The following is a 15,817-nucleotide window of genomic DNA, read 5'->3' as shown; positions in this document are numbered from 1 at the left end:
TTCGCTTTCCCTTCTGCTGTAAACACTGTAAATCTCCCTGTTGTAGGATTAATAAAGGTTATCTTACAAGTAATATATTATGTAATTGATATTTTTGTAAACAGACACCTAGTGTATGTGTGTTTCACAATGAACTGCAACACTGTCTGCACCGTCTGATGGACTACGTGCCACTGAATTGCTGCCCTGTCAACGTGCACTGTTCACTGTAACCGTGCAGGACAGTGTGGAGGTGTGACACGCACAAGCCCTGCATATAGTGTGTCTCTCGTAGGAGGGGCAAGTGTGGACGCCCCTTCAAAAAGCGCTCCCCGTGACATGCTCGGTCCCACTCAGCCAGGCTAGTTGAGCACAGCGGAGCACAGGAATCTTCTCTGGACATCATGGGACTCACACAGGACCCCCACTTTCAAAAGCTGCAGGAATGGTACAAAGCCCATGCCCTGAACCTCAACATGAGGCATATGTTTGAGGCTGATAAGGAGAGATTCAACAAACTCAAGTATGTATCCTATTCACACTATTTCATTGTGTACATGTAGTGTGCACAGCATCACTGAACAGGATGTGGATATGTTAGTTTGTATGTAAATCAACTGCATTGTTAGTGCTACTTTGTTGGTTCTGTAATATCTTGGCATTCCTGCTGTGCAACCGTGCAGCTTCATTACATAATGCTAGATGACAAACCACTTCTTGACCACACAATCATACTGTGTGTTTGGATATTGTGTTTGTTTTCAGTCAGGGAATGTTGCTGATGTCTTTCTGTGTTTGGACAGCCTAAATCTGAAAACCGAGGATGGAGATATTCTTCTGGATTACTCCAAGAATCTCATCACCGACGAAGTCGTGAAGATGTTGGTTGAACTGGTAAATTCAGTTCTATCTTCATTTTTAAAAGCTAAAGTGGACTTGCTTATTAGCTCCCTAATAATGAAGTTAGATGAAGAGCTGATACGGGCAACTGTAAGGTGGAAATCCCATCGGTCTTCGCAGCAAGCAGCAGGGGGTCCATTCATTCGATACAGGCTTAATCATGAATGTGTCTTTTTATGTCCTCAAGGTTGAATGTATTTATTGGAAGGATTGGTCATCAATTTTAATCATAGTCGCAATATCAAATCTTACATTTTATTACTGACATACACATTCTTGATACATGTCTGTTTCTTTAAAAAAACTAACATTTATTGAATTTCTCAGGCCAAGTCGAGAGGCATTGAAGCAGCCAGAGAGAAGATGTTCACCGGAGAGAAGATCAACTTCACCGAGGTGCTCATTATTGACCACGCATTAACTGTCACTCGACTTAAAGCAGCGTTTGCCTCTTGACATTTATACTGGTGGGGTGAAACAGTCAATGACACAGCATTTACACCATGTGACTCAATGACTCCTTGTTTCAAGATGAACACTTAATACACAGAATGCAACAGCTAAATATTCTTTAATGCTGTGGATTTGAAGGGCCGCGCTGTGCTCCATGTGGCTCTGAGGAACCGCTCCAACAAGCCCATCGTGGTCAACGGCAAAGACGTGATGCCGGACGTCAACAAGGTTCTTGAGAAGATGAAGGGCTTCTGTCACGTGAGTGAAACGCACCAACAGAAAGATGCAACGTCAAAAAGTTTGTACGTTTCAAAGCATGAGTTTCAGCACTCCTGCTCATGAAGGTTGAATGCAGCTTTAATAATCTGTAAGATCATGTGTGTTCGCAGAGAGTTCGCAGCGGTGAATGGAAGGGCTTCACAGGAAAGGCCATCACGGATGTCGTTAATGTCGGCATTGGAGGATCTGACCTTGTGAGTGCAATTTCTTGGAAAGTTCTTGATGCATTTTAATGCAAAATTGCATCCTTTTACAGTCACACATAATCCTTCCTGTCAGCTGACGGGTAGAGCCACAGTCTTACCTTATCTGAATGTGAACTGATTTGACTCACAGGGCCCCCTGATGGTGACCGAGGCCCTGAAACCTTACTCCAAAGGTGGACCGCACGTGTGGTTTGTGTCAAATATTGATGGAACGCACATCGCCAAAACATTGGCACACCTGAATGCTGAGACGACCCTCTTCATCATTGCATCCAAGGTAGCTGGTTCACACAGAGCCGATCCTCTGCAAAATCCACCGGATTAACATCAGGAAGAAATGTTTACACACTCATTTTGGACAAAATCAGTTGCAAATAACAGCAGCAGCTAAAAGATAGTTTTTAATTCATATTTAATGGTAAATATCTCAAAGCACCGACAAAGAGATCTTTTTTTTTCCTGGCGTCTGTTGATGTGTTGTTTTGTTGCAGGCAGATCTATACCATTCGTTTAGTTGCATCATTAACACTTGGCTATCTTTCTATTTTGTCTATCTAATTCATTCATTTCTAGACATTCACCACCCAGGAGACCATAACAAATGCTGAGTCGGCCAAAGCATGGTTCCTTGAACATGCCAAAGACGTGAGTAGGTAGCCGTCTCAGACAGCAGCAGCAGCGTTTTGTTATTTGGCTGATTGATAGCCTTCAATCATATCCTCTTGATGTTTCAACAGAAAGCTGCAGTTGCCAAACACTTTGTGGCCCTTTCCACAAATGGAGTAAGTTAACTAAGTTAAACACTATTTTACAGGTTCTCTCTCTGCCCAGACATCTGATCCTAACTGTCCTCCTTCTCTCTGTCTCATCCTCAGCCTAAAGTCAAGGACTTCGGCATCGACACAGAGAACATGTTTGAGTTCTGGGATGTGAGTGCTCTGTTAGCCTTACAGCAGACTGTGTACAGTGGGCCGTAGGCAGCAGCTATTAATAATCTAGACTTTTGACCTGTGAAGTAGGTAGGACTGAGGCTCTGGCTGGCAGCTGCTGGGTAATCAGAAGCCTCTCTCTTCAGACTCAGTTATTATTGGTAGCGACCTTTTCTCATGCAGAGGTTACTGTAAAGGCTGGGTTGCATCAAAGGTCATGGAGCTGCATTTAGTTGCAGCTATAAGATGCCCTTTATAACACAGGAAAAGATGATTGCCAGTGTTTTACACTGTATGCAGAGATGACAGGGCTCATGCAAAAGATCTAAGGCTACATGATGTCTATCTATCTATCTATCTATCTATCTATCTATCTATCTATCTATCTATCTATCTATCTATCTATCTATCTATCTATCTATCTATCTATCTATCTATCTATCTATCTATCTATCTATCTATCTATCTATCTATCTATCTATCTATCTATCTATCTATCTATCTATCTATCTATCTATCTATCTATCTATATTACAGGTAGTACAAACATGTGTATTACATTCATGTTCCTATTGCACTCACCTGCACCTTGTGTTCCGTGCAACGCTTGTTTCTCCTTCATTACTGTAACACCCACACCTGTTCTTTTCTTTTAGTGGGTAGGTGGTCGTTTCTCTTTGTGGTCTGCAATCGGAATGGCCATTGCCCTGCACATTGGTATGTACAGTGAAAACACATTTTCGTCTTTTTTTGCATTGAAATATTGTTTGATTTTGGCACCTCCCGGTTGTATTATCAAAAAAAACACAACTTTGCAACAGACAGTGATGAATACATCATCGCTCTAATTTTGAAGATGCTTTAGTGACATAAAACTCATGTTAGCAGCTCTGTAACGTTGTACTTGATTTACAAGCTAACATCCGAATCCTAACATGCTCACAAAAATGTAGAGCTGAAGCTGATGTGAGTGTCAGGGGGTGTTTGGTTGGACACCAAAGTATTGGACGTAGACATTTAGACCTGCCAGGTGTGCTGGAAGAAAGGTCAAGGGGTCACCAAAGTTACTATAATTCATCCTCAATTATGTAAAAATGCTTGTATAAAATATCTTAGCAACCCCTCCGACACAACACTGTCTGGCTCCAGGTTTGGACCTTCTTATGACCGACATTTCCAGCCCTAGAACCACATTGCTAGCATGGCTTAAATTGGCTCTTGCTGATGTGGGTGGAAAGATACACAAATTCAAGAATCTTTATAACCATCAGTTCAGCTTTTTAATCAATAGTTTGTTCAGTCAGTAGCTAAACCTTCCTGTCACATCTCATCTCCCCATCAGGCTACGACAACTACGAAAAGCTTCTTTCGGGAGCTCATTGGATGGTCGGTACTTCTCCAACTCTCTAGTTCAGAAAAACGATTCACATGACCTTTCTTGTGAAAAAGCCACCGAATGTACATCAGCCTCCCTCCCTCTCCTGCAGGACAACCACTTCCGCACTGCTCCCCTGGATAAGAACGCTCCCGTCTTGCTGGCTCTGCTGGGCATATGGTACATCAACTTCTTCCACGCTGAGACCCACGCCATGCTGCCCTACGACCAGTACATGCACCGCTTCACGGCCTACTTCCAACAGGTCAGCCTCCACAATACCCCAGGAAGAACAAGCATTATGTAACATAAGCTACTTAAAAGATGACTTTGATCATAGTGTGCATGCTGACATCAGCATAGACTGACAGAGACACCATTAATATCAGAGAGAATAATGATAGTTCTGATGAATATTTGTTCTTCAGGGTGACATGGAGTCAAATGGAAAGTACATCACTAAAGATGGAGCGCGTGTAAATTACCACACTGGGCCAATAGTGTGGGGAGAGCCAGGAACTAATGGGCAGCATGCCTTCTACCAGCTCATCCATCAAGGTAACGTCACCGAAGAGTGTCTTTCAACATGGAGGTGATCCAGACAGTATTCTGTCATCTTTATCTTACCTTGCAGTGTTGCTAGCTGGTTAGCATCATGCTGTGAGTCTGTGGCTTGTATAAATGTCCAATAACGCAGTCCAATTGTGTCCACTTCAGGGACCCGCATGGTGCCTTGTGACTTCCTGATCCCGGCTCAGTCGCAGCATCCCATCAGAGACAACCTTCACCACAAGGTATACCACAAGTATAACCAGTGAAATGATGTTTATTGTTGATTAAGATGCTGCAAGCATTTTACTGTACAGTTTATTTATCCACAGTAGGGATTTGAGATATATTTTTTCCCTAAATAATCTCACAGCTGGCAAATCCCCTTCACGTGACCTCTTTGAGGTTTGAGCCCAAAATTGTGAAATAGTGTTTGGAGCTATACCTCTGCAGTGGTGTGCAGTTAGTGTATGTATTCATTACCTGGAAAGCCAGAGGAACACATTCTTTCAAAGAGCATCAGTAAAGGTCACATAGGTGTCTTCCAACACGAGCCAGCTGAAGTTAAATAACCTGACACGTGTAATTGAACATGGTAAATGGTAAACCTGCTTTGGATCTGATATGGTGCTTTTCTGGTCTTTTTCGTCTACTCAAGGCAATTTACACTTCATTCAGTCGCTCACACATTCATACATTGATGGCAGGGGAGCCGCCTGCCCATCAGGATCTATTCTAACCTAACTCATTCATACACATTCACACAATTTGGGCAATTTGGGACACTTCATCACACGGCCTGGAGGAGCTGGGAACCGAACCACTGATTTTCCGATAAGAGGACGAATATGTTTTCTAACATAGCTGCATCAAGAACTCAATTATGAGGAAAAAAAAGCCCTGACTGTATCTGAAGGTGTGCATTCTTGATGTGGCTGTAGATCCTGCTGGCCAACTTCCTGGCCCAGACAGAAGCTCTGATGAAGGGTAAGACCACAGAGGAGGCCAAGAAGGAGCTGGAGGCCAGCGGCCTGAGTGGAGAAGCTCTGGAGAAAATCCTACCACACAAAGTAAGTCAAATAAAACAACAACAAAAAAGACGGACTGACTATAGAAACAATCTTAAACCTGAATTATAGTAAGTCTATAGTAAGTGACCTCAGTGAGGAAGCATAGGAGGACCATGTATTTAAAAAAAATCAAATTCAGAAGATTTTACCATGTGCAACGTACTCATTGCATGTATTATGAAATATGTCTCTTTGTTTTACGCAGGTATTCCAAGGAAACAGGCCAACCAACTCCATCATCTTCAAGAAATTGAGCCCGTACACACTGGGAGCGCTTATAGGTGAGACACGGTTTCTGTGACACTCAAACGAAGCCCATGAATGAAACGGTGCAGTCCTGTTAATGTTAGTGGTCGTACAGGTAGTTTTGTTCATTTGGATTAATTGAGCTCAAGCCTCGTTTCATCCATAGAGTCCAAATGAAAGCATAAAAGTATTTTCAGAAATACTACAGTAGCCTATGTGATACATAAATATAATTACAGATACTTGCATACACACTTATACATATGTACAAAAACACATACCTAAACTAATGCTCACATACTGCAATAATAGAAAGCATGTTGCCAGCTTCAGATAGAGTTACTGTTTATTTTATTATAGTTGATGGTGTTGTACAGCTCCTTTGTGTCTGTCTGTCTGTTGTTGTAATAATTACTATTCTGTCTTGTTTCACAGCGATGTATGAACACAAGATCTTCATTCAGGGGCTAATGTGGGAGATCAACAGTTTTGACCAGTGGGGGTGAGACAGTTTTTACTATACACATACTATACACTATACATTATACACACAAACTACTGAATTGATCAGCTCTCATTTAGTAAAACTCATTTAGTGGAGTCATAAAAACATGAAGTTATGTTTGAATAATTCCTCCTGCATGAGCATCATATAGTATATCTTCAATAAATACTTGGAATAATGGAAATCAGTCAAAAACCTTGTTTTTTTGACTGAACATTTGTTATTCTTCACTTCACTGAGCCCATCGTCTCTCTTCTCTTTTGCCCTCCTTCATCTCCGCACACTCAGAGTGGAACTGGGCAAACAGCTTGCCAAGAAGATCGAGGCAGAGCTCAAGGACGCCGCAGAGGTCCACTCCCATGACGCCTCCACCAACGGACTCATGAACTTCCTCAAGAAAAACTTTGCCTGAGTCAAGTCTACCCCCCAACCCCCCCTCTTCCACATCATTATCCACCTAATCAGCTCATGAGGCAGCTGGTCACTCCCACACAGTCGAGCGAAGCACTCTGGATGTTTTTTCTCTCATTATGAATCCTGTCTCCAGTCCTGTCTTTTCTATGTGTTTTGCTTGGGGGGGGGGGGGCATCTTTTTGTATTAGACGTGTGGAAGGTAGTGTGCTCTCACTGTCTCTCCAATGTTACAAGCAATGTAGTTCCTGGAATAAATATCGTTACAGTTATGTAATTTCAGTGTCTAATGTAAAGAATAAACAAACACAGCAGCTGTTCATGGTGTTCCTGCGTATAAATGACTGTTATATCAAAGTGCTGCTAAAATCCCGCCTTCTCTCAAGCTCAAGTATCACTAGATGGCATCAGAGTGCCAGATTCTATTCAGAGGAGCAAATCAGCCACCCAGTAATCTACCATTTATTCAGTGGAACAAAGGTTCAAAGGTCAATCCATCTGCACTGTTTCCTCCCCACAAATCCCCAGACGCCACAGCATCCATTTAGAGAGAAAAACAAACAGCTGGACTAAACAGCATCTGGACTGAAAGGCCCTTTTCACTGGCACTATATTTTCAGCATCGTAAACTTAATTTTTTGTTAATGTTTCATTCAAACTCTGATGCAAAATGTTTACATGCAGCATTTCTCCTGTAAGCATGAGATCACATATAATTAATTTGTGAGAGACAACGTCTCCTAGAACGTATCCAGTGATGATATTCAACACAATGCATCAAACAAGATAAAGTAAATTTCACTATGCATCGTTCTCCTTGTACTCACTGCCGGGTACAATTACAGAGCGTGTACTGTATGAGGACAAACTGAAAGTACAAAAAAAAAAAAAATCCTAGACCCCCAGATACTGCCTGGTTTTCAATGCTGTTGCCAGGCAACAACTTCAAATCTAACTTGTCCTTTTTTTATTATCTCCTAGCTCTAAAAACAGGATACAGATGAAAGTGAGTTTGACTGATGACTTTGTTATTGTTAAGATGTTGCAACTTATTAGAAAAATGCCCTTCAGTCTCTAAAAGAAGAAAAAACAAATCCATTATTTGCGTTGTTTCAGAGAACTAATCGATAGAGGCCTGGCATCAAGCTGAGTCATATACGCACTTACAGCTACTGATTAACTGCAACCCCACTTCTGAGTCACTTATTATTATTTAAGCCAGGTGTAATAGGTTGATTTAAACAAGCAGCAAGTCAACATGAGGAAATATGTGATTAGGCTCAGTTCACCGGAGAGCAGCATCAAATAGCAGCAAGAAAGCATGAATAAGGTTGTGTGCGTTCCTGAGATGTTTCTTGAACAATGGCGCTACATAACTTCACATTCCCCTTCATGCTTTATTGGTTGGCTCTGTCACTCATCTTTTTTTTTCTCTCTGGCCTGTTAAAGAGCTGCCCCCCCCCCCCCTCCCTCCTGGCTCGATCAGGGTCCCAACCTGCTCCAGTGCGTTGGTTGCCATGCCAACGACACCCCCCTGCCACTTTCCAACTGTGCACTTTCAAGTTCATGGTGGTGTGAGGAATGATAGAAGCAGAATTTGGGAGTCTTCCGAACTGATTACTCTCTCTCTCTCTCTCTCTCTCTCTCTGTCTCTCTATCTCTCTCTCTCTCTCTGTCGTGCTACAGCTCGTTGGAACATCTTCCGAAAGGCGTGCTCTCCACGCATTTGTATAATTTGTATTCACCATGAGCCACGGGGCTAGAAGCAGTTAAGGGGTCAGCATGCTTGCATGTAAACAAGCTCGGAAACTCGGCCTCAGAGGAGAAAAGCAGCCGGCATTTCCGCAGCCAGTTTTAATTCTTGCTCGAACTTCACTGGAATGTGCATGACCATCCGCTCCTCCCAGGGAACCTTCAGGGCACGTATTCTCTTGGGCTAAACATTATCCCTGCAAACACTCGAGACCCACCCACCCAACACGGAAAACAAAATCACACCACATGTCCTGATATCAAACACAGTGGATGGTCCCGCTCTAGTTCCCAGTCAGTGGTTAGAGGCTGCCATCGACAGCAGTGACACCCTGCAAAAAAACAAAACAAATTTAAAATAGCCATCAAGTCAAGTTTTTCCCACGACTACTGGGGTTATATAAAGATTAACTGAAGTACATGGTAGAGCTGGTCATACTGCAACATAGGAAGCCAGAAGAAGTCCCTCAAGGGCTCAAGATGACCCCTTGTTGCTCAGACTCTCCCCCCCAAATTCCTTCAGATCCCCATTATCCATCGATCAATGCATTTCTGTTGGGATTCCCATGGAAATCAAAACACAACCTTAAAAATCCAAGAACAATATAATTATAATTCCCATGTTATTGCACATCTGGTGAAGACGAAGATGAAGCAGTGCAGCTGTCACCTCCCTGAGAATTCACTTTAGAAATATTCTTAAGTGAGAAAAACACAATATATTTTAATGTTTTGATAAAGGTTTCTTTAGAGATTTCTTTCAGCTGTTCATCTCTGCCAAACTGCCCGGCAGCTGGGCTTGTTTGTCCTTTTGTCAGGTTTTATCTGGTTATCTGTGTAGGCTTTTGAATACTGCGCACCCAGTGTAACGTTATTTAACCACACTGCCTCTCCTGAATCCACAGAAATGCAGCTCAACTGACAGACATTTGGCTCTTATTCAGCATCACAATGTGCGAGATTTAAAAAAAGAAATACTCCCACGCTGATTTCAGCCTCTGTTGGCCTGTTGGGGATGCATCATAATGTTCACAGTGACAGTGACATTTGGTATCTTGCATGTTTACACCGAGGCATTTGGTTGAAATTACATATTTGGTGTAAAGCAGACACGATTGCTTGTTTTTTTCTCACATTAGTGGAGGTGGGATCAATTCTTTAAACCTTCACAAGTTTGTTTCTGTATTACCTCTGCATTGTTGTTTTTGATGGAGTCTACACAGCAATGAATGATTTATTTTTGGGTAAAAACAACGTAAGTTCTGCCTAATCTGTTTTGTCCTCTGGTGATTTAATATTGCAATTCCAAAAAGTCTGTATGAAGTTTGCATGTTTTCCACTACTTTGACTCGAGTCATTGTGTGATCAGCTTTTAAGGTAGTGTGGGTGTAAGGTTGGCAAAGAAAGAAGAATCCATAGAATAAAAAACACGATATCTTTCGTTTTTTACAAGTTTTTTGCAGCAAAATTGTATTGTATTGACACAATAATGTAATATGTGAATTTCATCACCTTGGTAGATAAACATAAAACCCTCCAATGGCTGGATACAATGAGGGCAAAGTGAAAACATATGTTGAGTTGAATCGCTTGGTTTCAAGTGTAAAGGCTGTGCTAAACCCAATTTGATTTATTTAAAAATAAATGATTTTTGTTTTTGAAGTTTGATTCTCTACAAGTTGGAGATCTAAATATTCTAACTCGTTGGTAGCAAAAAGGAGGCTGAATTTTTTTTTTGTTACAGGAAGGGGACAAAATGTTAGTAACCAAAGATTCAGAGTGTATGAGGTAATCCTGTGGCGAGCATATTTTTCACTAATTTCCTGGCAGCGCAGGAACCTGTGCGCTCCGGAGGGAAGGTGTTCTTTTGTGCGGTGAAACAGAGCTCACCTCACAGCGACTCCCCTGGGGCTCCACTACCTCCACACACACACACACACACACACACACACACACACACACACACACACACACACACACACACACACACACTGAGTCACAGGGTGGAACCTCACACACATAAAGGGCGCTTTGTGCCCCAACTCATGGATCTGACAACCAACACCGGAGAGCTCCTCACAGTGAACACCACTGTTTGGCTAACAGGAGAGCTCAGTCAGAGGGCAGACCACTTTTATGTACACCCACCCAAAATCTAGCTACATCTCCAACTGTCTGTGTATTAGTGGCTTATAAAAATTCAGCTCCTAATTGAAATGTGAGTCTCAAAGGGTGAAGAGGGTGTGCAACTTTTGAAGTTCTTCAAAGTTGTCTCCTCAGTTCAGGTGCATGAATTTTGCAGGTTCCCGTTCCTCTTCCCCTTTAATTTTGAAAGACATCGCCTACAGTCATATGCGAGCCTGGTTCTCAACTAAATATTTCCTGTAACCGAAAATAGAAGATGACTTGACTTCTTACCCTCTCGGGGACTGAGTCAGGCAGAAATGATTCAAGCAGTAAACAGATGGGACTTCCACTGAAACCCTCCACTCACCTGCAGGATCCGTACAACCAACCTCACATAGGGGCATCATTAACACATTAGAAAGCTACTGTTATCAATAATTATTATATCAACTGTGCTTCTAATTACTAATGTAAAGCATCAGAGTGCGAAGCTATGTACGTGGAGGGAGAGTCCAGGAGAAAGGCTACAATGTTGAATGAATGGATGGAGTTATGCAGTAACACAATCAACACAGGACAGACTGTCGGCGTTAATGCATTGACTTATACAATTGTATTAAAAGAGCAATAATTTCAAAAATGAGTACCAGAATTTATAAATTGAGACCATTATGACTCTTCAGACTTCTGAAATCTGACTTCTGACTATCTGAAAGGCGGGTTATTTAGAGCCAGGATTTTTAGAGACATTAGCGGTATTTCACTTAAGGTGCACGGTAGATGGTGCCTGATTTACACCTTGCTGTGATGAGGAATGCATGGCAGGCAGACCTAACATCCTACAGTTGGTGGTTCAGATCTAACACCACCGTGGAAATGTTGGCAGGAGTTAAAAACAATCATTCTTCAATGGGGCCTCTTCCATGTTGACCTACTGTAGAAGCTACCTTAGGGTGTAAAGACAAAGCAATTCTAGACCATTTGGTAAAACCAAGACACACCTTCATTAAATGTCCGCCAGGTGGGTCTGAAGTTCCCCCCCACCGCTTTTGTTTCTTCTCTTTAGATAGTTTATTTTCTTTCTGTTGTTTGTTAATTTCACATCACACTTTCATATTTGACATTTTGAGGACAATTTCTGTAATCAACCTACTTTATGCTCCAATTAGCCCGATTGTTGTACAATACAGCACCACAGGGGTGCAGTCTCCTCATTCATCTTAACTGCTTAACTCAAGTTGTAAAAACATGGAGCAGTTTAATGGAGACAACCTAAATACTTAAATCTGTGGATGGAAGGTAATTTAATACATTTCATGGTTGGCTTGTTTGGATTTTTGAGATGAAAAATGCTTGACAAATTGCATGGGCATCGCCATGGTAACGGTTTTTCTTGTCTGTGGGGTATTCCCAGGAATGTTTATGCGCTGCCGTTCACTAAAAGAGTCGGGAAGTGACTCACTTAGTGAAAGAGTTTCCGCTGGCTGCCCTCTATCTTCTCATACTATCATATTTGGTTTTGGATAAACGGTTCCTGATGGTTGTGTTTTTTTTTACAGGCTTCCGATTGTCTGACCATCAGAGTGGCGGGTGGCGTGCCAGGAGGGAGAGTCCACCACATGACGTGCTACAAGGTTGCATTCATGGCTGTCATTGTTTTGCAATGTGAAGCCTTCTGAGAGAGTAACTTGCTATACAAATTTACTGGACTTGACTAAATACAGTTTGTAAAACAGCAAGAATAGAGCCCAACCAGGTTAAAGGATCACAGTGAAAACAGCCAGAGTGGTCCAACCATAATTCAGTGACCCCTGGATGACCATAGTACAGACACGTGTGAGCAGATCACATTAAGAGCTGCAGAGAAATAGAATATTAAGAGTGACCATAGGAGATAGAATACAACTATATATAACAGAAAGCAAAAAGTCCGGACTAAAGGCGGGGCAACAGCATGAGATCTCCATCTGAGTCTCATCCACATCCCAAACACTTAAAAACCAGCCGGCCGTGGGAAAAGCACTTACTGTACGTGCGGTCAAACCGTTCTTGACTCATCTCCACATGTTGTTCCCGTCTGTATCCCGAGACTTTGACTTTATTATACAATTGCTTTGGCTCAGTTTCAGTGTTAAAACGTATTACTTTTAATGCTTATTTCTAATTATTATATATTATTATTACTACGAGTGTCAATAGCATTTTTCTGTTCATTTCAAATGAATAGGACAAGTAGTCGTGGAAAGAAAGAAGCACGGATTCACACGCACACACACGCGCACACACACACACACACGCACACACACACACACACACACATACACACACACAAACACACACACAAACAACCTCACAAACATTGACCTTGTTGGCAAATTTCCGCCTCCTAGGGTAAAAACTGGCTGCCAAAGCGTGGGGAAATTCTCCAGGACTGACTGACAGACCAACCAGCAGACAGGGGGCGCTATAGAGGGATGGCCACAGATAAAAATCAGACAGAAACCTCAGTTTAAAAAGAGTGAAGCCAAGGCAGAACTTGAATTGTTTCTAGTGGTAGATAATCAAGGTGCCCTGAGAGAAAGAAGTCTGATAGTAGAAGTTCCTATTATTATTATTATTATTATTATTATATATTACTTCAATAAACATTGTAAACATGAGTTTATGGTCTCAATCATTAGTTTCAACTCTTCTTCAGTACAGCATGATGTCCATTTAGTAAATGGTAAAATAGACAGTAAAGCATTACTGCTTTAGGGCGTGGCTACCTTGTGACTGACAGATTGCTACCACAGCGTTGTCCACTCTGGGGGTTGTGTCTTTTCATCTTTGAACTTTAACCCCTTCACAGCGTGTTTCAGTTCTTCAAAAATAATGTACCATTTGATCGCCATATAACGTCTTATTCAGTGTTTGGTTGTACTTAGCTCCACCCTCTTGTGTCACTTCTGGTTGCAAAAAAAAAGTTGCTAACTTGAGGCTTCAAAACATGGATTTATAAAGAGAACTGGGCTCATTCATATGAATGGAGGAAAGAATTATGTCAACCCATTCTGTCCTCACAAGACTGTTTAAAGTTTCTTTTGATTTATGTTTGACAGTAAACATAATTTTAGTTATATTAAGGACAAATTTCATTCAGTATCATAAGCTGCCATTGATACAAATCACAGCCTCTCAAATACAATCCATCCATCCATATTAGTAATCGCTTATCCAAAGCTTGCAGGGTGGCAAATTTCATAATGTATAAAAAAAAATAGAACCATTGATTTGCTAAAGACGACAAAAAACAGCAGAATAAAAGAGAATTTTTTTTTTTTTGCAGTTAGCTACAAAACCACTTTATTGAAAAAGCAGATTATGTCATCTACAGTTAAATGATACATCCCGATTTTTTAATACATTAAATAACTTTAGACTTTTTCATGTTTAGATAAATAGATCTAGTTTCCTTTTTTTAAATGAACCATCTAGGTAATCAAAACACTCAGCGATACAAAACAAGTGTGACAGATGTGCTTGTTGGAACTACCAGTGGGAGAAGAAGTCTTCTCTTTCCAAAGTGATTTTTGACAGAAAAATAAAATAAAAAAACTAGCCTCTTTATGTACAGGATAACTAGCTGTGTGCTATGCAATAGAAACCGAAGTAGTAATTTTAAAAGGGTGAATTAATTCTCTTTAAAGGGGATACACTCTGATCTTGTTACGTTTTTCTTGGGGCTGATATTGTGCAGACAATTTTTTTTAAAAATGCCTCATTCGTCAAGTATAGCACACATAAGTTGACCAGAACCCTTATATTATCTTGAGGTTAATCAAATGACAAGGGGAATGTTTCACATGTGCAGTCCTTTTCTTTCCTGCTTTTACAAATATACAACACTAATCATCATCACATTGGAATTAATCTCATTACGTCAGGTTACATTAGAAAGCACTTTCTGCTCGTGGTGACCCCTGCATTCAGTCTGTTTTTGACACATTCAGTAGTATTTATTCAGACCTGCGTGAACACTAATACAGCATGAACGAGAGCCAGTGTTTGCGTAGAACAGTTGGTGATTGTTTTGATTTGAATGCCGGACGTCGTGGAGTTTGCTACAGTCAAGAGGATGATATGTCAGCTACTGGAACACACATCGGCAATATGGTGGCCGGACAGAAGTTTAAACAAACACCAAGAATCAGACGCAAACATCTGGAAGGAGATACGTGATGAACAAACGCAGTCATCGCTAACGGACAGAGCAGCTCATTGTGTTGGGAGGCTGCGCTGCCCTGCAAACACTGTGAGGTGCATGTGCCATGGCCCCGCCACACACACACACACACACACGCACACACACACACACACACACACACACACACATGCACACACACTTGCTCATATTTATAATAAGCTCACATAGTTGGGGTTTATCTACTTCAGATTTTTGCGTGGTGCAAGAGAGACGCAGAGTTTCGTAAAGTACCTTGAATGTATCTATTAAGGGGCAATAAATGACAGTAACCCAGTTGGGAGTGATGAGACCATTTTTTTCCAGCACCACCATAGCTCAACGTTTCAAGTGTTTTTGTCTTATGTAGTTTTCATTTTGCATACACACACAACCAACGAGGGAAATATGGGCGGACTCCCTAAAAAAACGCGGGTGAGACCAGCAGCTCCGGGTTTTCAGGGACGTCCTCCCACAACACAGCAGACTGCATTCGGCAAACCACGGCGAGACACGCAAACATACCTGTTCTGACTTAAGGCATGCGGACAAGTGGCGGTTCCTCGCAGTAGCACACCGTGTTCTCAGTGCTCATATGACAAAAACCAGTGTCTGGAAAAACATACCAGGAAACAGTGTCCTGACCACACCTGGGGCAAAGCGTATTTGCGAATAAATCTTTCAATTTGTTTTATTCCTCTTTGAGTTTCAGATGGGGCCAGATGCCGCGTGCAGACAGCGTCAGGTGTCGGTGACGGAAAAATGACTTTCAAATGACCTGAGACCTTTAACATCTGGCCCATCTCTCAGCAGA

General features: G+C 41.7%; 1 protein-coding gene across 1 annotated transcript; it reads left to right on the top strand.

Moving 5' to 3' along the window:
* Nucleotides 1-311: 311 nt before the first annotated feature.
* Nucleotides 312-7,222, top strand: gpib (glucose-6-phosphate isomerase b). Its single transcript, XM_084018942.1, has 18 exons — nucleotides 312-502; nucleotides 783-873; nucleotides 1,207-1,275; nucleotides 1,471-1,590; nucleotides 1,722-1,805; nucleotides 1,948-2,094; nucleotides 2,391-2,462; nucleotides 2,555-2,599; nucleotides 2,693-2,746; nucleotides 3,403-3,463; nucleotides 4,089-4,132; nucleotides 4,234-4,386; nucleotides 4,550-4,679; nucleotides 4,839-4,915; nucleotides 5,612-5,740; nucleotides 5,946-6,021; nucleotides 6,422-6,488; nucleotides 6,780-7,222. The coding sequence occupies exons 1-18, from the start codon at nucleotides 384-386 to the stop codon at nucleotides 6,901-6,903; spliced, it is 1,662 nt and encodes a 553-aa protein (XP_083875068.1). The 5' UTR covers nucleotides 312-383; the 3' UTR covers nucleotides 6,904-7,222.
* The last annotated feature ends 8,595 nt before the right edge of the window (nucleotides 7,223-15,817 follow it).

The sequence above is a fragment of the Eutrigla gurnardus genome (assembly GCF_963514095.1).
Source record: "Eutrigla gurnardus genome assembly, chromosome: 1".
Classification (NCBI taxonomy): domain Eukaryota; kingdom Metazoa; phylum Chordata; class Actinopteri; order Perciformes; family Triglidae; genus Eutrigla; species Eutrigla gurnardus.
This window is presented reverse-complemented; position numbering and strand designations above follow the sequence as displayed.